Raw genomic sequence first — 24035 nt, 5'->3', positions numbered from 1 at the left:
AGCATTCCAGTCTTCCTTTAGAAATTCATTGTTTAACGTGTTTTGAACTGCATCTAGGTGAAGATAATAAATGTGATACAGAATGAGGACTACGTACATTTTATTCTAGACTATTATTTCCTGTTTAAATGGCTTAAGATAAATGACATATTTGTTATAAGATGACAGTTTTATTTAGTAAAAGTTGTGTACTACCCCAGAAATGGGAGCTGCCAACATAGTGATTTAGAAGCTTTAGTCTGAGATTTCTTTTTTAGTCTAGAGAGTCAGATGATATAATTTCATCAGTCCTTGACAATATTAAAATTTTATTGTCACTTTCTGTGTTATAGTGGTCTGAGTCTTACAGAACAAGTAATGTTTCCTCCCCCTTTTCACAGACTTTGTTGTAGAGGGAAACGGTGCAATAAAACAATGACCAGCCTGTAGTCATGTTTGGGTACCTCTGAAGTTGTAGTACCCCAAATTTGGTGACAAGTAGATCATTTTCAAAGTAAACTATTTTTCAGACTAATAAAGCAACAGTGTGTTGATGTAAATCAGTGAGCTTCACAATATTCTACATCATTACTAAAACATACTTCAGAAAACTCAAAAAGAAAAGTGCTATCTATAAGGAACCATTTTAGCTTCAATACAAATAAGTCATGTGTAATAAGATTAAATTCCTTTCTATAAATATTAATTATAAAAGATCTCTCCTCATTAAGAACTTTTGCAGATACCATTTCCATATTATAAAGTCTACTGTTATAGAGATATGTACTGTATGATGGTTTTTATTGTATTCAAAAACTTTTCATAGTGATTTATTCTTCTCTCTTTGTTCATGCAGCAGTATCTAAGCAGGCCAGTAATGTATGCATTGGTTGTTTTCTATCAGGAGTTGCTTAGTAAGTCACTTGATGAGTACACAAGTGTAGAAGAAGGGGCTAGGTGAACCTACCCCTATTCAAATGAAACAGCTTGTAAAAACAGAGGAATAAGTAAGTATTCAGATATAGTCTCCTGCAAATAATGGACCCAAATAATACATTTGTTGATAGTGTTTGTTGTAATATGGACACCTACAAAATCAAGTTAGGCTTGTAGCTATCAGATAAATTGTCCAGCATGACATTTATCCCTCCTATACCTTCCTTAATTTATGTATAGCTTCAATTCACAGCAAAATGAATTAACACTTAGAATATTTGTTTAAAATTATATTATTATTTGAGCCAAGGGAGCATCCTAGTATATAATGATAAAGCATTAAATTTTCCTATAGGTCTCAGTGACTTAGCAGCTTATAAATCCAAAAGAAATTTAGATCATTATTTTAGACTTTCACAGTGATTTTAATAGGAAGAACATTTTCACTGGTGACATTCTTTGTCTTAAACTTCAGTGGCACAAAACATTGGGCAAAACAACTAAATTATTTAGTGGCAGTTAACACAATATAAAAGACAAAGAAATCCTGGGGTTTCTTCATCCTGTTTCACTTGTGCCCCCAGTAAGCATTGGATTGACTGTCCATCCACATGATACCGAATGACACTTTCCTATGTATTGGCCCAGGCCTTGACAACTTACTTGGGTGCCCTGGTGAGTGAGGTTCCTTATGGCTTTTGTCTGGAAATGTGTATTTGGAAAATTCTTTCTAGTGATTTGTTTTTCTTTTCTTGTTTTTTTTTTTTTTTTTTTTTTTTTTTTGAGATAGGGTCTTGCTATGTAGTTCAGGCTGGACTTGAACTCACTTTGTAGACCAGGCTGGTCTTGAACTTGCAACAATCCTCCTGCCTCAGCCTCCCAAGTGCTGGGATTACAGGCATGTGCCACCACACCCAGCTGTCTAGTGATTTTAATTCATAAATCCTACTTAGAAGACAGTCACTGTCATTCAACTCATCCAACTGTCTATTCTGGGCTCAGTAATTTTCACAGCAATATATGAGTGAATACAGTCATTGGTCATGCGATATTATATTTCACATTTTATGCAACAAGCTATCTTCTAAAGTCTAAGAATTTTGATCACTCAAAGTCCTGGCTAACACTGTTATTATGTCTTTTTTATTATAACTATTGTGATGATGTGAAATATTATTTCACTGAGATTTTTATTTTCATGTTTCTATTGACTAATAATTTAAGTATCCATTATGTGTTTATTAGCCATTCATATACCTTCCCTGGGAAAATATCTATTCAAATTATTTGCCCTATTTCTAACTTACTTAAAGTTTTTTATTGAATTATACCTGTTATTTAAATATTTTGGATGTTAAGTTCCTGTTTAATATGTGATTTCAAATACTTTCTTATATCCAGTATTTTACTTATTCATTTATTCAATGATGTTCTCTTTGAAGTAAAATGTTTTACACTGAAATGAAGTCTAAATTGCTAATCTTTTAAGATCTGTGCTTTTTTCTGTGTTTCTATTACTATAATTTTGGGTTACATAAGTAATGATTCTCCGATCAGACAGTATATTTGAACAGGCAGGGTTGAGTCTGATTGAATTTTGTACCATAAACCATGAACAAAGCCCTGAGAAATAGTAGACTGTATTGAATAAGATAATGCACTTTTGATTTTTTTAACAGGAAAATTTAAAACTACTAAGGAATTAAATAATTCCAAATAAAAAATAAAAGTTTTTGTTTTTTGAATATAATTAATTTCAGAAACTTGTTGGTCATCTTCACACACAATGCAGGTAAAGATTCCTTCCTAAATTAATTTTGCATGCATATTTTAAAAACTGTTTCAACCATAACATCAAGTAAAGCCAATTGCCTGATTTTGTCTTTCAAAAGCAGAATGTGTGGAGAGAAGTAATTTCATTTATTTTTCTAAAATCAAAATATCCACTGATACCATCTTATACATACAGTCACGATTTGAGCAAAAGTAGGAATATTAGACAAAATAATCAAACCTTGTATTTTCATGGAGATCATTCATAGTAGTCATGAAGTATTTATAACTGGCATAGCTTTTTCTATTACTCTTGAGTCTAATTTCATGTCTTGCATAAGTGTACAGATATTTTATCTTATGTTAATTTCTGTTGTAAACGTCCTCAGCCATTCAGCCATTCAAAGATTTCTTCAAAATGAACTATTCTTAAAAATATTAAGCTTTTTGTCATAGTATTATTACACTAGAAACTGTGGTTCTTTGTCTATGATGGTGGAGAATAGCAAACAAATACAATTCCATTATGAAACATCTTTTTTTTCTTTTTGGTACTGGGAATTGAACTCATGACTTCACACTTGCCAGGAAGGCACTGTGCCACTGTGCTATATCCCCAGACCCTGAAACATTTTTTTTTTTAAGAAAAGTTATTTTGTCATTTCTTTCTTTCTTTCTTTTTTTTTTTTTTTTTTTTTCCTCTTTTAAAGTAGTTTTACTGTGATAATCTTCAGGAGGTTACTTTTAGGGCATCATTACTCAGTAATGAGGGTTGGTGGTTTGCTCTTCTCTGCTCTTCATTTTGCATGAAAACACTACTTTCTCATTGTGTATGTGTGTAACAGGAAAATGCACTATTGCAGTGGATAGAATCATTTTTGCATTTGTAGTGGCTTTTAAGTCATTGAGAAATGTACAGTAACTGACTGTATGCTAGGCATTAGGCTAAAAATGAATTTCCCGTTTCCTTGTTGAAACTTCAAGGACAAGCAATCTCTCTGAGTTTGCTGAAATAGGATTTCTAAATATAATTAATGTTCAGAATATTTTAAAGATTTTTTTCTTTCAACAATTGAGCTCAAGATTTTTTCAGAAGGTATACTTTACATATTAGATCAGATAAAAGCCATACTTATTACTGTTTATTGTTGAGCTAAATGCATTGTATACAAATGAAATTTGTGACAGCTTTAAAGTTGAAAAGAAAAAGCCTCTAAGATGACACTTAAAATGAGCTATGTATTTAAAGGTATAAGGAAATAGTAGCATTATAGACTGAAAGTGAATAAAAATATAATAACATAGCTGTGAGTCAAAACTCTGTGTCCTTTTTATCAAGTAATAGAATTTCTCAAATGTGTAGACTCCTGTGGGAAAGGTGAAGTGAGACAGAGGGCTTGTTTTGAGATTGCAGAAGTTCAGTGAAAAATGTATAGTCAGACCCCATAATGGTACAAAACAGCAGCAGATCTACCATATTTCCTTGACAATAAGACACAACCAGAAAGTATGCCCCAGCCTGATTTTTCAAGATACTTTTAATATAAGCCCAATCCCTCAAATAGGTCCCAGTTAAGATACTCAGCAAGAGGATCCACTGCAATGCATGATGTGTCAGCATTCAATTATAAAATAATATTAATATATAGTTATAAAAAGGATCATATTAACACATAAAAATAAGTGATAATACAGATTGTAATTAAGTATTTGTAAACACCCAAGCAAGTACCTTTAGATGGAAAGTAAAATGCCCATGTTAAACATGAACTCAAGACTTATTGCCAAATGACCAGTTGGAGTACAGACAATGCATGAATAATGTGCGTACTTGATAACAAACAGATATGGTTGTGTCTAATGCACATCTTCACAATTCAGTATATATTTGTTGTAATGCTGCACTACCAGCAGGCTACAAGGACAAGAAGTGCTCATTTAAGGACAGTTCTATTGCTGGATAGGAGGCATTGAGGCCAGTGCAGTACATGATGTCATAAGAAACTCAGGCCAGATTTCTGGGTTTGGAGAATTACAACAATGTTTCAGAAAAAGATGACATGATTATATCTGAGTAAATGTAGATTTCTGCACATGAATAAGTGAATAAATGTAGACTGTTCTACATGAAAAAAGAAGACATCCCCTGAAAATAAGCCCTGTTGCATATTTTGGGTGAAAACTTAATGTAAGACCTAGTCTTAATTTTGGAGAAATACAGTACATTCTCATAGCAGCTGCATTATCTCTTATGGTGTTTCACCATTATTGTTCTTTTGTAGTGTTCTCTTTTTTTCATACTTTGGTACTTTTAAGAAGAAACCAATCTGGATTCAACTGGAAACATGATTTTTTTGTTTTTAACTTGGGTCAGGCGTTCCCGTTCCCCATTCTTAGTATTTCAGTGGTGTGAGAGCGTGGTGAGCTAGGTACATCCTGTTTTGAGTTGCCCCTTCTTGCAGATAGAGGTATGATATAGTGAAAATGGGAAGTGATAGAATGAGAAACTTCTATAAACTTGCCACTTTCTGAAGCAGTTCTGAAACTCTTTTGTGTCTTTAAGAGTTGCAATAAAAAGTCCCATGAATACTGCTGTTGGGTGTCACCCAGTGGAGAGCCAAGCTCTTAAAACCTTTACTGTATGCATTCGTTCATGTTATTCGGAGGACCTGGTACCCTGAAACTCCTGGCTTTTCTTTAAATCCAAATGACTGTGCAAGATAAATGATTCAGGAAATCTAGGCAGCTATGACAGCACAATTAATGACTCTCATGAAAGAGGACATGTAGAACTGCTTCAGAAAGTAGCAAGAATGAAGGGAGTGTTTGAAGTAAGGGAAAGTGTTTTGATGGGGTTTAATAGCAATATGTCTTACACATTTTTAATAATTTTTTAAATTTAAGCATTCATTCTTTGTTTTGATCATACCGTGTTTCTCTCACTTTAGGCAGAACAGTAATTCATTATTTAAAACAAAATTTACAAGAAATAATCAGTTAATGAATCTATTGCTTCAGCCTATTTATCTGTTAGCTATTACCTTAATAATGTTACATGATAAAGAGACCCACAGCAATCTGAGAGACCCACAGCAATACACATTGATTCTCCCGAATCTCTGTATAGCTACAGTTAGGCTTAAGCTTAGGTACAATTGAGAAAGTTTGATACTGGCTACACATCTCTCAGCTAAGATTCCTTTATTAGATTTATTTTCTGGTGGTAGTGGGCTAATGGGAAACATTGTTCTAGTGACCATGACAAAAATAAAAGAGATCACATTTCAAATATCTACTTCTGTCAAATTTGTAAATATTAACAGAGTGTCATGGATAAATTCCAAGTCAAGAGACAGAGAGAGAAACATACCTGTAGTTGGAGGAAAATCAGTTTCTTAGAGGGAGGGGTGAAGATTTGTGGCCAGTAATTCAATGTATCACAACTTGTAACTTTAATACAAATCAAACAACTTTTCTAGTTTCAGGAGTCTTAATGGAAGCCATCTCTATTTCATAATGCATCATACATTAAAAAAATCAGTGGAATATTTTTATTTACTTTCATTAAAATTTTCCTTTGATATGTGTCTACCACATTCGAATTAAAATCCATTGAAAAGTGCACTACACGGTACTTTTGCAGCATGTTTGTTTTGAGAATAGTATAAAACTTTCCATGCAAACCACACATATTTTAACTTGATCTTTTATTCTGCATTTACTTTTGGGCATCCTTAAGAATCTGGTAAAATGCAGAAATTATGTAGTATTGATTTCAGGAAAAGTTGAAGTGGTTGCACATGATTGCCTTTGCCTTAAAAGAAATCCTTATTTGGTTTTAATTTGAACAATATTGAAAGCATAACAACACTAGCTTTTTATTATGTCACCGCACATTTAGTGAGTTATGGGAAGCATTCTGTTTCAAGAGCGGAGTTAACTGTGTCTTATCCACACTTCTAGCTATTCTTGTCATTTCTGGCTACTCTCCAACCCTGGCTCTTACTCATCGTATTTCTTTCCTAGTAAGAAATGCATGGAAATCCCAAGAACATATGCAGCTGACTGCTAGAAATTTTAGTGGTGAGAGATTAACATAATTGCTTTTGTTTGAAAAATATAATTGGGCACAGTTACATATATGTAGCTTCTATGAGAAATATGCTGTGTTTTAAAACTCATTATGGTTATATTTACTTAGCTTTTAAAAGTGAAACTAAAAAAGCCTAAAATGTGCATGCTTCCTTCATTCCTAATATTCCAGAATACTTGGCTAGAACAACACATCTTTGCGTGAAGTAAATGAACAGATATGTAAATATACGTGTATTTTAATTCAAATTATGAAGTTTGAAACAATAAAATACTTATTAGCCCAAAATGAATTTCCTCCCTCTCCATTAAATGTTGTTTCATCAAATATTATATTTTTATATTCTTTTACTAAAATGTTTTCATAAAAGTGTATTAAATTGGGTCTAGTATCTTTAACATTGAAATACTAGTCTACTAAAATGCTTTGTGTATTACAGTTTTTAGTTCTAAGGAAAAAATGTAGCTAAATGCACAGATGATCTTTGAAATTTGAGTTTGAATCTGCAGCAAATTTGTATTCTCAAGTATTTGTGGTTCAAATAGGCTGCCGTGGCCCTAGTTAAGAAGTCACACTTAGCCCCTCTCCATCTTTTATAAAGGGAATTATAAGGGTTTATTTCTCCAAAGTTTGATTTCTCTTGTTTTCATCAGACTTCAGTTTCAAAATTTCAGTAACTCCCTCAAGATTACATAGCACACTGTTGTTTCAGGCATCACGGACTCGAGAATTCAGTTGGTTATATATAATAAATAAATAAATACCTGAAAGCATTGTTCATAGAATAAGGTCAGACCTTGCATACCTCCATGGTCCAAACATTACATTCTTGACATTTAGGGCATTTAACTGTAAACTGTTTTTTGTTAGGGCCTTCTCATAACTAAAATATGAGTCACTTGCAAACCATAATAGATCTTGGCTCCATTACATGATGAAGTGTTCTGGATGTAGTGAAACATTTCACCCAGACTCATGGCAGTAGAATTCCCAGTGGTCACCCAAAATAGGGAAAGAAATGAGGAATAAAATTAAAGGAAATATGCAGAGCCTGGCAGCATCCTTTTGGGGCAGCACAGCTATTGATTATGGCTAAGAATTGGAAGTTCTTAGAGCCTAAACCCAAACATGATAACGCTAATAGGTGTTGAACTGTCTTTTTCCTAATGATTGGACCTAGGTGTATTCTTGAAATTTTATATTAAAGGCAGACATATATTCTACCAAATGAAGTTATGTAGCTAGTTTTTCTATCAAAAGAACTAACATATATGGTCTAAATACCTGTTGATATTTAATTTGAACTTTTATGGTGTAAGCATCAAATATATAGGCTTTAGTATAAATTTAATAAAGATTTGTTATTGGGAGCCTATTTAGAGTAGGAAGTTGTGTCAATTTTCATGAATTAAATTTGAAAGTAGTATTTGGTTTCACTGCAAGAGAGAAATGTGAAAATATTGTGGAATGCTTAAAAGTTAAGCGTGATTATTTATTGGGAGCTGTGGGTCTAATATTTTCACCCCAGTGTTTTGCTCTCTCGGTTCCCAAGTTGAAAGTCAGTGTGCGGAGCCTTTCTTTGCACATGTTTCCCTGACACGGTGACACTGGGCTGTCACCTAATGCTGGGCCGCTGCATTGTGAGCGAACTCCTATTCCTCACTCAGACAGGAAAGGTGGAGTTTTCCTTTTCAGGGTCAGAGGAAGTGGCAGCTCAGACATGAGTGTTGTACTGATCCAACTTGGGTAATTTGCTTTCCACTTTAACTCCTCACTTGAGTCTCCATACAGAAAATTAAACAGGAGATTTCCAGCATCTTATTTCACCCTGATGAAATGAAAATTGCTTTGAGTGTCAGATTGTTTTCCTCGCTGAATTTCAACAGTACTTCCCTAATGTAAATGAGGGCATTATTTAGCAAAGTGTTATGTGAGTGCCATCATTATGGCCTATTAAGGGTAATGTACACTTGAAGGAACTCCATTATACTTTACCTTTCCTGTGATGGTTAGTGTAGCAGCTTCTGTAGTAGTGATAAACACTTCTTAGATCTGCTGTTCCAATCTCTCAAACAAAACATTTTGTGAACAGAACAGAGATGTTTGTGTGAACTGCTTTTAATATTGTCATCATTTGATATGAAGTTATTGAATTTTTATAAAGTATTAGTTAATATCATAAAAATTGCATATAAAAGCACGAAGGGCACACAAGAAGTAGGACATTAACAGGATTGGATTGGTTCTAAATACCATTGCAATGAAGCACAACTTTGATTGCTACACTCTTTATGTACCAGTAACAGACCTCTTATTATTACACTTGCTGAACATGGGAGTCTAGTAAAAAATATAAAAACAAGAATTGACTTGAAAGCCAGAAATATCTGTAATGGTAAAATTAATGTTAAATATGGTAAGTTGTGAGAGAAAACAAGACAAAGTCTTACTCTCAAAAATCTCAGAATCTAGCAGTCACTAGTTTGAATAGTACTAATGATCTTTGATAACTTGAGAATTGCCATTACAGAGTATCCCTACTCTGAAAGTCCTAAATCCAGAATGCTCTAAAATCCAAAACTTTTTGAGCATGAAGATGATGCCACACCTAGAAAATTCCATACCAGACCTCATCTCGAACAGATCATTGCCAAAGCAAAGGCACACTAAACATATTGAAAAAAATTAGTATTAGTCTATGTGTATAGGATATACATGAAACATGAATGAATTTTGTATTTGGACTTGTCTCACATTCCCAAGATATTACATTATCCCCAAATATTTCAAAATCTGAAAACTACTACCTCTCAAACATTTCTTATCCCAAGCACTTTGGATAAGGGACACTTAGCCTGTACTAACTTCTGTACTATAAACATTTTTAAAAAGAAATCAGAGCTATAAAATTGTATTATTTAAACAACTTTTTTCAGTAGAACTGTTCACTAAAAGATGTACTTAAATGCCGTCTTCTTGGAATTATTCTTGTATGTGTAGAGGTAATAAATGAGAACTCTAAACAGTATTTTGGGTGTAATGCTTTGTCCCAATTTATGCACTTGAGGTAGCCTAGTTTTCTATGAGGAATTTAATTCTGGGATGTCAATTTTACAAAAATAAAATGCTGGTTAGGTATATAATTATGTTTTCCACTAAACAAAGCAAATAACCAAGGATGGTTTGCCTTGGTGCAGCATATTTTACTGTTTTGTAGTCTCTATACTTCCTATCAAAACAACTAGTTAGATTTTAATCATTTTCAAAATGAATATTTATGAATATTATATCAGTTAAGAAAAAACCCATCTTGTCAATAGTTTAAAAGCAATTACTTTCATTTATATTTACAACTTAGCTAGTTTCTTTATTTGTAATATATAACCATGACCTGTCTGTTGAGTGATAATACTTTTCCAGTGACATTGATAGAACAAATCCTCACAGATAATCTTTCCTTAAGTACAGATCAAAACTCCTACAAGGGAGTAAGAATGTGCATAAAGTAGTATTTGCAAGTATCCCAGAAAGTATTAATTTATTCAAACTGATTTTCTTGTTTTTGACATCAGCTATATCTTTTATATGAAAGGTCACTACCTTTGTGCAAAGATCAAGGACCTGTGGTGTTAGGCAAATCAGGCAGCTTGCTCCCAGTCATGGCTGTGCATACATCTCAGGAATGTTCAGCGGGCAAGAGTTAGAAGGCTGAACATTGTTTTTCTTACACAAATCACTTGATATTTCAATACCTTAGGTCTTATCCTCTGTCAAACAAAGCAAATTAACATGCTAGCTAAAAAATATAAATATGATTTCTTGCAAATACATGGATTTCTGAGCTTTCAGTGTACTGTATATCCTGCAGTGTCCCAAAACAGGGGGAAAATAGTTCTACATATATTGAGACACAGTTCATGTAGCTTCATGAAAGGTTATGAGTTAAAAGATGTTTCAGACTTGTAAAATTCTGTTTCCTTAAGAATCATATTATTATCACTTCTCGGCCTTTTGGCTAAGATCATTTGAAAAATCATATTATTTAGCTAACAGGGAGTTTATAATTGTGGTTGTTATAATTTAATTGGAGAATGAACTCATGGTAGATCTTAAAGTTTTAATCAATGATTTATATTTGATTTTATATTATTTTCATAACAACTTCAGTCAGTGAAATACCATGTTTTATAGTTAGATCCATGTGTATGTAATCATTTGATGGTTACTTTTGAGCAATGATTGGTCATTGTTTATGTAGTTCTGTGCTGATCTATTGACTTAAAATTTTAAAAAATCTCCAAAATATAATATTATTTTTGATTCCATGCAAAATAATTACAGGAAAAAAAGTAAAGGAAGAAAACATGGTATTCACTTATAGCAACTATTTGCACACTATTTGGTGTTTAATTATAAAGATGTTTGGTAACAGTGTTTAAAGCCACATTTTCAGTTTAACTCTTACCTTCATAAACTACCAAAATACTGGACTATTTTAGAACTAATTGGTCATTCTTGTTTTTTAATGTTGGTCACATTTTTTGGTTGTAAATGTAATGATTTTCTTTGCAGGATTTCAATACCTAAGGATTCGTTGTCTCAGCCAAGACTGTTATTATTCTACAGATCCTTAAATGTTCACAAGAATGGTAGCAGTGGACAATACCTGTAATTCAGCCACTTCCAGCTGATGTGTTTGTTATGATTAAGTCAACTGTGAAGCTACCAACTGTCCTTGTTATTGTAGCCAGTGAAGCCATGCATGCCTCAGCATATAGGTCAACATCTGATAGGAATCCATAAAATATGCAAGTGTCTTATCTCCACAGTGTAATGTTTCTTTCATCTTTCAAGGTCAATTTTCATGAACTTTCAGAATTGATACGTTCAAAGTGGCCTCTGGACTTAAATGATAAGAACTGGTGGTGTCTTTGTTTTTCTTTAAAATACCACTCATAAAGAGGAGCTTCTGAGTTAAATCTGTGATTTTGTTTCCCCTTTGCAAAATGAATATTCAAACACAATTATTTTCATTACACAAAGCCTAAAGAAATGTCAAGAAACCAGTTAAACACTAAAGCTTAGCACTAAAAGCTTAGCTATACAGTGATTCTTCCATTGTCTTTAAAAAGTGGGATGAATTTTACAACATGTGCTTTTTTAAGTATAGGAATAATACAGAAGACTCTTTTAACATTTTAGAATCTTAAATTAAACCACTAAAAACCATTGTCTGTATTCTTTAAACGATCTAATTTTTGGAGAAGTCTTTTAAAAGTACTATATAATTCCTCGGCCTGGGGTATAGCTCAGCGGCACAAGCGCCTGCCTGGCAAGAACAACGTCCTGAGTTAGATTCCCAGTACCAAAAAAAAGTACCATATAATTCCTTAATTATCGTTTCAAGAATTCTTTCCTAAACTTTGTTTGATTCCTATGTTTTGTATGGTAACATTTAGCCTAAGATGGCTAGCATAAATCCTAAGAGTCTGGCCTGAGCACAGGTGAGGTTCTGTAATCACCAGGGGAAATGGTAACTTCTACTGTCAAGAGCTGAGGCAGTTCAAAGGATTATCCATGGTGTAGAGGACCAAGATGTCAATAATCTGTTTGCTCAAGGATAATTGTCAATGTGTCCATTTGCATATATTCCTATTGCCATATTTCACCTATTCCCTGTTAGGAATAGTGACCCTTCCTACTTTATTCTGAATTCTTAGTGATTAATGCATGCTAATTATTCTAGAATAATTATTCTAGAATGAATATGGATTCTAGAATATTGAATGAATAAGTATCGGCATCAGTGATGAAATCATCTGGCATTCAGGTTCCAGAAAAGAATGAAATGCACATTTATGAAAATATATTTACCTATCTGTGACATAACATTTTTGATATTACTGTTTTTATTCCACACGTGCACACCTGACAGATAGGTTTGGTACACAGCAATCTCTCATGGGCAGCCAGTTGGGTGACTTTGTAAAACTGAGAAGTTACTTAGTAGCTTAGCCTTCAAATGGGATGATTAGACCCTTACGTCTAGAGAGGAAATTTTTGTGTGAGGATTTTCTGTTTATATGTGTGTGTTTGTGTGCTTCATGTGATTGTATGTATAATTATAACCTTAAAAGAATGTGTGGTACTTTGATTGTTAGCTATTAAAATATAGGGGAAGAGTGCTCACTTAATGCGCTCACATTTATAGTGAGAAATCTTTGTTATGCACAATTTCCATCTGATCTATAGTACTGTCTCCTGATGTGCTTTTGCTATCACATTTAAATAATATTAATCTGGATTCTCCTCAGTTTTAATGTAGTTTTCTTCCATGTGCATACATACTCACATGCGAACACATTTATACACATCCACTCACACACATAAACATTAACATAGGCACATTCTCTCACAAATATTTGTACACAATCACACATGCATACCCAAGGGGTAGTACACCGTTTTCTAAATAGAACAAGCCTAGGCCCGGCATGGTGGTGCACACCTGTAATCCCAGCACTCGGGAGGCTGAGGCAGGAAGATCGTTGAGAGTTCGAAACCAGCCTGGGCTACAAAGTGAGCTCAAGGCCAGCCTGAACTTCTCAACGAGACCTTGTCTAAAAAAAGAAAAAAAAAAAAAAAAGTTGAACAAGCATAAACTTGCAGGTGAAAACAGTTTAGAAGTTTGAAAATTCTATTAAATTCAAAGTTTAAGAGGTGTTCTAATTAGTTATGCAAGTCTTAATATATGCTTTTTCTCTTGTATTTTAAGGACTATAGATAAATATATGAAAGATTTGATGTGTATAATATAAATATATATATCAATTTCTGAAGAATATTAACAATTTTATTCTTGGATAGCCATCAGATCACATTTATTCTTAAAGTAGCAGTTTTCTGCCTTTAAAATCCACGTATATGTGTGTGTGTACATATTTCAAAACTCTTCCTACATGAAAACTTAGTGCCATAGTCAGTATACCCCAGATATGATTAAAAGTTGTACTGAATCTCAGTTGTGGAGCCAAGAAGTCTGTTTTATTGAATCCCTTTTAGAAAAGCCTCTCCGTCTCTGAGGAACTCCCAGGATTGACCTGACAGCTTGAAAGCCAAAACTGACTTTTTAAATCACACTTTTCCCTTATGCTAAGGACTATGCTAAGTGCTCTATCTGTACATCCAAGATTAGGCTTCACAAAATGTTCGAAGACATATGTTGTTGTCCTGTTGTTCAGATGAGGTTCTGAAGCTAAAGGAAATGTGTTTGAGCCCATCCACCCAGTAAGTGGCAAACAAGAAATTGAAGTCCATTTCTAAACCCGTAATAACTACGCCTCCAAAAAACTAGGAATGCTCTTCCATGGTCTCAGCGGATGTGGAACTTTTCTTGAAGTGATACAAAGATGGTTGCTAGCTGAAGGGAGAAGTGGCAGATTTCTAATTGGGGAGACTGCCTGTCTGCTGTTTTCTTCACTAATAAAAGCCATTTGCTATGACCAAAGCTCTTCTACTAAAACGTGGAACTAGACCTTACTTTCTATGTTGTTTCCTGACTTTACTTTATCAATTGCTTAACTGTTTGTTTGGTTCTCTTTCCTATATTTCCCCTCATTCTAGTCAGAGATTAATGACAGTCCTACTTTTCTTTTACCTCTCCTTCATCCCACTACGAAAAAAGAAACCAATATTTTTTGGCACTCCCCTCTCTCCTGATATTCATCCTACTCATTCTTGGATCTGATGGAGCTTTTACAGCATAACTGTAAAGGATGGCATTTCATCCCACGAGAAAAATGTCCTGGCTCTAGCCTTGCTAACTGGGCTCATGGCTTTTTCTCCATGACTTAATTTTGTGATCCACCTGGGGAAGCTTTCAGCTTTATGAGCTGCTATCTTTCCTTTCTTATCAGGCCTTCAGCTTTCAGCATCTTGCTCAAAAAAGAAACACGTGGTTGGAACTTATTATTTAGACTTCACAAATCCCTTCTCCTAAACAATTTTTCTTAGGCAGGGAAACAAACAAATACCTCTGTCTAGGAACTTTTAAGCAAAACCCTTAATATTTGTAACCTACATAAACATAACATTGGAAAGTAATGATTGGTTAATTTTAGTCACAAATTAAGAAGTGCTGATAGGATTGGAGATGGAGAGATGATATATTTTTCTACCTCCAAAAGTTGAGGGCTGATTTTAAATTGGAAAAATTTGAGGTTTACTCAAACAATACGTGAACGTCTTTATTTTCCCCTGAAATTAGTTACCAATATGTAAACATTTCAGGTAGCGGTTTTACACCACCTCATCTGGGTGAGGTAAGATTTAATGGTTGAACAACAGATAGTCCTCAGTCTTGGTGGTTTTCACTGGAGATTAAAATGACAGTCGATCAGTGGACCTTTTCTAGTATAACCTCCATAGTGAGCATTTAAAGTTAATTATTATAAACAAGTCAAATGATTTTCACTTGATTTATCATTTGCCTATAAATATTTCACAACTTCCCAAGGGGTATTTTGTGTAGTTTGGATGTTAAGGTTCTGATTAATTTTGGTATGTCTAGTTGTGTGGATTTGTGGTATGCATTTTAATTGGTGTCTTTCAGACAAATGAGCTCTCATGCATTATTTTTTTTTTCTGTCTCTGTAGGTAGAAATAACACTTCAGGATATCAATGACAATCCACCAGTTTTTCCCACTGACGTGCTGGATCTCACTGTGGAGGAGAACATTGGAGATGGCTCTAAGATTATGCAACTGACAGCCATGGATGCTGATGAGGTAGCTCAGAATGAGTTTCTGAATTTCTCAAACCTAGAGTTACAGTGATTTACTGAATTTTAAGTATATATTAATTTTTATTATGTAATCCTTTAAGTTAGCATTATGCATTCCTTCCCCAAATCATTTTTAATAGGTTTTAAACTCTGATATTAGAATAAGATATAGACTATCAAGAGGTAATTTTCATTTGACCAGCATTTGAGATTTCTTCTCCAAATGTTTTTACTTTCTTAAATAACAAAATAACCAAATGACACATCTTCATTTTTATGACTTTTATCATTCCAAAATTGCTATTTTTAGTAGTTAAGGGTTGATTTTTATTTTGCTAATAATTGTAAAATGCAAAATAATTTAAAAATATAGAATTTTAAAGTTATCTTAAAATCTTAATTTTTAGTACATATGTGTATAGACATATATTTTAAATAGATTATACAGTTTATATTGTATGAGTTTTTGCAGTCAAGCTAATTATTTTATGTTTTCTTTAATAAATTTTATACCCAATGGTGAATGTGAAATTTGGGGGCACAATTTAAATTATTATCTTCTATATTTATACTTTCAGTTTATCTATGTTATCGTTATGCTCCCAATGACCTGAAAACGTAATTTGTGAATAACTTTTCCCATTAAAGAATATATTGCTTGTTTTACCCTTTTAGCTGGTAAAGGGTTGAATTAAATCTCTGAATAAAGGGCTGCCCTTCACAGATCAGTATGCCCTTCATATTTTCCCTTAACCCAAATGTGACAAAATACAAGGAATTTAACATTTTACCCTCATTTAAACTCCTGCAATAGCTGAAAATTTGACTTTTGCCTATGAGTAAGCTCTACATAAACTTACTCTTTAATAATATTTAAAAAGTGAAAAAATAACAGAATAATCTTTACAACAAAAGCAGAAATATCATGGCTTAGTCATTTATAAAATTTTCCAAAAATTTTATTAGCAAAACGGTATAGAGTAAAGCATAGACATTTAGACTAGACATTTTTGCTTAATTAAAGTTTTCTATGGGAAAACCGTTGGTGTTTTAACTTTAGTAATTCTACTGAGTTTTATATGGAGAAATGTTCAGAATTATTCTAAATTTAGTTATGATTGAAACAGTTATATGACTGAACACATCTATTATTTATAGTTGTGTAGAATCATTATCTATAATTTAGTAAATAATTCATTTCCTTAAGCTTCAGTTTATTAAAGTTCATTAATAAAACACATCTGAATATATCACTTCATGAAATTTCATTAACTCTAACTTGAAAATAGCAGCAAGAATAACACTAAACACTCATGTAATGACATTACAATTCACATCAACCAAATAATTATAATCATAATGACTTTTTCACAGGCTATACTCTTTGTAGCAACAGAGCAAATAAAACTTTTATTTGAAGTAATTTATCTTAATAAATGAAGCAACAATCATGTTAGTTATAATATATGTTTTAATGGGATAGCTATTATTCTATGGAGTATTATAGAGTGGGATTATTTGATACAATTTATAATGAATTAACAATAAAATTGTACTTGGAAGTTTACTTTTTTTATTCATTTTACTGTCTTAAAAGCTGAATATTTCAGAGGGATATCAACTTTTAAGCATTTTTAATCATTCTTTTGATACTGATAGTCTTTTATTTCCCATCCTATTTTTTAATGTGAAATGCAATCCTAGATGCATTTCCATGTGACCTTTCTATGTATGAGTTTGTGTGCTTACCCCGCCTCTAAGTTCACTTTTTTCCAGGTATGTTTCTAATTATGATGAGATTTCAGGAATGTTCTTATATCACTCTGTATTTATACCAATACGGGCTTTAGTGCATTTTGTATTATTCCTATTGAATGTTGTTTTCTAAGATTAAAACAAAAATCTGAACTAACCACGCAGATGGTATCACTTAGATATACTCATTTTGTTTTTTGTTTTTTTTTTTTTTTTTTTTTTGGTTTTTCTCTGGTACCGGGAACTGAACTCACGACCTTGCGCTTACCAGGCAGGCGCTTTTGCCGCTGAGCTAAATCCCCAGCCCCTAGATATACTCATTTTGAAGAATACCCATTGCAAAGGGATGTCTGGCGCATGCAAGTAGTACATACAGATTGAAATGCGGTGGAATTTTAAGGAGCAGAATACCACAGGTTATGGAGTACGAATAGAAAGGAAAATGGGGAGAGGTGTTAGCAACTCAAGAGGAGAGAAAGATGCCGAGAATGTACGCAGCATGTGACCGTGTGGGGGGGGGGGGCTGAGGGGGGTGGGGATGTAAAGAAAGGAGAGAATGGAAGGAAATAGGCAAGTGCGCTAAAACTTTAAAGGAGGGAGTGACATTTTGTAGAACTACTTAGGGACTAAGTTTGGAAAGGTGAGCTTCATTAAATTGCTTCTCTTCTTGGGTACACCTTCTCTTAGTTTTTACATTAAGGAGCTACGAGAAACCAATGTTTCTTTGTCCCTGTGCCAAAGTAGATATTGAGGTTTTTTATGGCACTCAAAATTTTTTACTCTTTTTTTGAGCTGTTTACACTAAATGAATATTAATTCCTTCTGAGAATACTTTATTCTATTTCCTACTCTTAGTTAAATTTGAAAAAAATCAGTTGAAATGTTTTCTCTCTTCCTAAGTCCCAGCTATGTTTTCTTTCTTCATCTGGTTTGAGCAGGATTGAACATAGAAATGCCAGGCATTTCTATTAATTTATGGCTAGTATTAAATAGTCACACAACTATCTCATGTGTTGGTTCAGAAAGTTTAATGGAATTATTTGTATATCGATCCCCAGAAAATTATGTAACAATATATTTTTAATTACTTTACACACTTTTCCTTAATTAACCTAACATGTAAATGTTACACTATTAGAAAAATTCTTATGGGGCACTGGAGAATAATGGCTGACTAAAAGAATCACAATTTCCAAAAGCAACATAGACATATTGAACTAATATCATATATAAACTAATATATAGCATTTAAAGCATGAGCATCTTTTAGTTTCTGGTTCCTGTTTATTTGTAAACAGAATTATTGACCTAGCATTGGCTCGGAATATTCAAATTTTGTTACATGGTACCATACTTGTTTTTGAGAATACTACTTATGGTTGTAAAATGAACTTACAATATATAGCTACCTACCTTAGAATTCCTTCCCTGTGCTTGTGTCTCTGTGATGCCTCAGGAAAGTAGATTTTAAATAGCATTATTTCTACTCCACTGAAGCTAAAACATGATATTTGTTTCTTGTGTTGCTGATATAGTGTATTTTGGATATTAAAGGAATAGACTTTTCAAAAGATCTAATTAGATCATTACTGGTGGCCATTTTCAGACATTCACTCTTACTATTCATTTACTATATCAGCATATTTTGTATATGAAAAATATTGTTTTATGGGCATAGTCTGATGTCTTTGCTTCTTCATAAGGATTATCACAACTTTAAAGATACTGCTGTTGTTACAGTCATTTTGTAGATGAAGCATTTCTCAGTATGAATCCATACAGTAATAACTGTGAGCATATTTTTGCTTCTTTGCCTTCCCTCACTTCCAACTGGGTTATGTTACTAGGTCAGAATTGAACATAGCTGCTTTCCTACTTGCATTTCTTTACTAAAATAATGCATTTCCTCTTAAATAGGACAAGCACAGAGTGTGACCAGACTAGCAGTCTAAAATTCTTATTGAGTGTTTTTGTTAAACCATAAAATTATAATAAATATGTTAAATACTCAGTATACAAGATAAATATAGGTAGTGCATCAAACCTAGCTGCTCCATTATTAAATTAATATGGGTTTGAAGGCATTCACTTTATTAAATTTTAAGATTAGCTTTGGGAATGCAGTATATGATGGCAAATGCCATTGAACATAAATTTTAAGACAAGGAATATTTTTTCCATAGATTATTAGAAATTGTCACTTTATGCATTTGAAAATGAATGGAAAATTTTTGGCACACACCTATGCCAAAAAATATATGGAAAATGTGGTTGTTGGACTGTCCCAGTATTTCAGCACTATGTTCCTATACAGTACAACTTATATTCTTCCTAATAATTTTCTTCAGGGTTCTTAATCTGACCACTCTAATAAATAAATTTCTGAACATTATTTATTTTAAGTAACTATTTTTAAATCAAATCATCTGTGAAATCAACAACTCCAAAATTACTTATAACTCAGTGTCAAGACCAGTAATCATACATAATAAGATATCAGAAGACATATTTATCCTGCAATATGTAACAACTCTAATCATATTTTGATTAAAATTATTTATATACAGAAGTATAGATCATTAAATGTTTCTGTTTTAAAAAGATATAAAATAGTAACCAGTATTCTCTTATACCTATTAATTTGATGCATTAACCTATGTATTTATTTTAGCAGGTATTAACTATTTAATTTTTACCACAACTCTGTCAGGCCACAGTATTATCTCCCTTGTACAAATAAGGAAACATAGGCTCAGAGAAATTAAATGTGTAGTTCAGTGCCGCTTAGTTATAAACCATGAAGCAGAGATGCAAGCCCAAAGGCAAGGCCCCAGAACATCAACTCTCCACCGATGCAGCATGTTTTTGATTCAGTATTTCTTGTATAATATACACAATTAAGAGACACTTAAATCAAAGTGGTTTGCAATTTCAGTAGTACAGATACATTTACAAATTACCAAGAAGTTAGTATCCTCTATGGCCAAACCCATATGGTTCATTAACTTTCATGTTCCGTAATTTCTTGTTTTTGGACTCTGCTAAAACTCACTCTTCTCAAACCTCTGTCTTTACCTTTGTGCATTTTGGGGTCTCCAGGCCTCTCCTTATCCTTGCTCCCCGAGTCTCTGACTGTGCTCTTCCTTATTACATCTTCTTTTAATTTAATTTTTTTTTATTGTATTAGTACCTATTCCCAGCACATGCAGTTTGCAATCATCTTGGAGAGTGGGTACATGTGCATACTACAGCTTGTTTTTCTTTTTTTAATGCCCTTACCCTTAACCCCCTTCCTTCCTCTTCCTCTAATTCTCCTGTGCCAATATTCATTTTTGTTAATATTCTCTTAGCTCATGTTATGGCATGTGCTGTTTACATTCACTGGGGTTATTAAGTTTCTGTGCATAGCTTATCTTTATTCTGCTCATTTTCCTTTCCCTTCATCCTCACCCTTGTTCCCTTGGATTACTTTCCTATTGCAAGAGATCCAACCCTTATCCCCTTCTATTCATCCTTTATTATTCTCTTTGTTTGCACTTTGCCTCACACAAATGAGAGATACCACATATTATTTAAGCTTGTGTATCTAGTTTATTTCACTCAACATTATATTTTCCAAGTACATCCATTTTTCCTACAAGTGTTTCAAACTTGTCTTTATTGTAGCTGGGTAGTGTTCAAATATCTATATCTGTATTTATCTCTATCTATATATCACATTTTCTTTATCCAATCATCTGTTGATGTGTATAAGGCTATTTCCAGGATTCAACTATTACAAATTATGCTGCTATAAACATTGATATGCATGGATTGCTGTAGTACGACATCTTAAGCTCTTTGGGGAAGATACATAGGTCATTTGGAATTTCTAATTTCAGTTCTTTGAGAAATCTCCATACTGATTTCCATAGTGGTTGTACTAGTTTTCATTCCCATAAAACATGAAGGAGAGTTCCTTATTCAACATAGCCTCATCAGCATTTGTTATTGTTTTATTTCTTCATGACTGCCATTCTTTCTAGAGTAAGAAGAAATCTTAACATTGTTTTAATTCGCATTTCTTTAATGACCAGGCATGCTGAACATTTTTCATACATTTGTTGAAATTTGCATTTTTTTCCTCTGTGAAGTGTCCATTCGTTTCTCTTGCCCCTTTCCTAACTGCACCTTAATTTTAGGTGGTTTAATTTTTGAGTTCTTTTTTTTTTTTTTTTTTTTTTTTTTTTTTGTTTTTTTTTGGTTTTTCTCCGGTACCAGGAACCGAACTCACGACCTTGCGCTTGCCAGGCAGGCGCTTTTGCCGCTGAGCTAAATCCCCAGCCCCAATTTTTGAGTTCTTTATATGTTTAGATATTAGTCATTTTTCTGAGGAGTAACGGGCAAAATTTTGTCCCACACTACTAATTGATTCTTTTACTGTGCTGAAGCTTTGATGGATTTACTAACATGATTACAGAAATCATGGCAGAAATTTTCCCAAATGTAAGACTTTTAAATACAAGTAAGTGATGCTTATAGAACACCAAATAAATTTAACTGAAAGAGAAGCTCATCAATGCATATTCTTATTAAATTACCAGATACCCCACAAAAAACCAGAATTTTAAAAGCAGTTAGAGGATAACAAAAATTCACTTATAAAAGTAAACCAACTGCAATCACAGCAGACTTCTCCACGTTAACCCTAAAAGCCAGAAGAGCTTCTAGTGAAGTATTTCAAGTCCTAAGAGCAAATAACTTCCAAGCCAGATTAATTTACCCACAGAAGCTATCTTTCAAATTATGGAAAACTAAGATATTTCCACAAAGAACACCAGCTCAAAAGATATGTGAGTTCAAAGTCAGCATTCAAGGAAATACTTAAGAATATTCTCCACAGAAATAATGGAAGCGACACAGCTAAAAACTCAGAGAAATATCAATGGGTAAACAAAAATGAAAAATGCCAGCCAAAGAAAAAGGATTCACCAACAGGTAAAGAATGCAATGATGGTAAAAATAACTTGCACATCTCAGTGATAGCACTCAACATTAACAGTATCAGCTCTCCAGTCAAAGACACAGATTGGCAGATGGGATCAGAAAGCAGAATGCCCAACACTTTGCTGCATACAAGAAACTCATCTAATCCCAAAAGATATTCATAGATGAAAAGTTATGGGAAGGTAAAGCAATATCTCATGTGCCAGGATTCTAAAAGCAAGCAGGGGTCAAGTTAAATCTGATTACAGGAGTCAAAGAAGGTCATTACCTACTAGTAAAGGGAACAATCCAACAAGAAGAGACAACACTGCTTAACATATATGCATTTAATCCTGAAGCATCTATCTTCATAAAACAAAAATTTGTTAAAATAAAGAGATCAAGTAAAAACTGACACAATCAAAATAGAGAATTTTAGCACTTTGCTTTCACAAGTAATGAACTAAATTTTAAAAAATCAATAATATAACATTAGAGCCAAACACACCCTTGAACATAGAGACATAATAGATATTTAGTGTTCCACACCTCCACAACAGAGTATACATTCTTCTTTTCAGCAGCACATGTTACTTTTTCCAGAATACATCACATACTAGTCCACAAAACCTGCTTAAATAAATACAGATGTCACTTTTTTGTTTGTTTGTTTTTCTCCGGTACCGGGAACTGAACTCCCGGCCTTGCACTTGCCAGGCAGGTGCTTTGCCGCTGAGCTAAATCCCCAGCCCCTGCTTAAATAAATACAAAAGATTTGAATTCATCCGATATATACTATTGGACCACTGTGCAATGACAATAGAAATCAGCAACAGCCAAAAAGAATATTGGAAAATTGAAAGCTCCTCAACAATTAACCAAATACTGCTGAACTATCAATGGGTCTCAGAAGAAATGAAATGAGAAATTTAAAAATTTCTGAAATTTAATAAAAATGAGTATGCAACTCACTGAACATCTGGAACACTAAAAACAACTACAAAAGGAAAATTTATTGCAATCAATGCTCACATTGGGAAACAGAATGAGCCTAAATAAATAGTTGTATGAGAAACCTAACAATACTTGACATATAACAACAAACCAGCCCTAAACCAAAATTAAGGAGGGAAATTATAAAGATGAGAGTGGAAAACTATAAAACCGAGACCAAAAAGCAGTTAAAAAAAAAGAAAAAAATTAATGAAAATCAAAGAGCTGGTCCTTTGAATGTATAAATAAAATAAATAAGCCCTTAGCCAAACTTACCAAGAGAAAGTAAAAAAAAATCACATAAATTCAATTAGAAGTGAAAAAGTTGAAATTGTGAGACACTGTTGAAATTCAGGACTTAAGTAACTACTCTCAAAAATTATATCCTAAAAAATTAGCAAATTTTGAAGAAATGGATAGATTCTCAGATGCACACAAATTATCAAAACTAACTCTAGAAGATGTAAATATACTTAATAGCCCAATAACAAGCAATGAAGTTGACACAGGAATAAAGAATCTATGAGCTAAACAAAAGCCTAGGACCTGAGAGATTCACTGCTGAATTCTACAAATCCTTTAAGCATGTCATATTACCAATATTCCTCAAGCTCTTCAAATAAATTGAAAGTGATGGTGTGCTCCCAAATTCATCTATGGAAACCAGTATCACCCTGATCCTTAAATAGAGACAAAGACCCAACTAAGAAAAACAAATCAAAACAAAACAAACAAACAGAAAAATCCCAAACCTACAG

At 33.2% G+C, this 24035-nt stretch overlaps 1 protein-coding gene across 1 annotated transcript in view; it reads left to right on the top strand.

Moving 5' to 3' along the window:
- The window catches only part of Fat4 (FAT atypical cadherin 4), a gene marked incomplete in the record, with an annotated part of 190835 nt that overhangs the window by 69882 nt on the left and 96918 nt on the right, over positions 1 to 24035 (top strand). Inside the window, 1 exon segment of the mRNA XM_013515322.1 lies at positions 15437 to 15568. Coding sequence (XP_013370776.1) covers positions 15437 to 15568 — 132 coding nt within the window.

The sequence above is a fragment of the Chinchilla lanigera genome, unplaced genomic scaffold (genome assembly GCF_000276665.1).
Source record: "Chinchilla lanigera isolate Chin_1 unplaced genomic scaffold, ChiLan1.0 scaffold00027, whole genome shotgun sequence".
Taxonomy (NCBI): Eukaryota; Metazoa; Chordata; class Mammalia; order Rodentia; family Chinchillidae; genus Chinchilla; species Chinchilla lanigera.
This window is presented reverse-complemented; position numbering and strand designations above follow the sequence as displayed.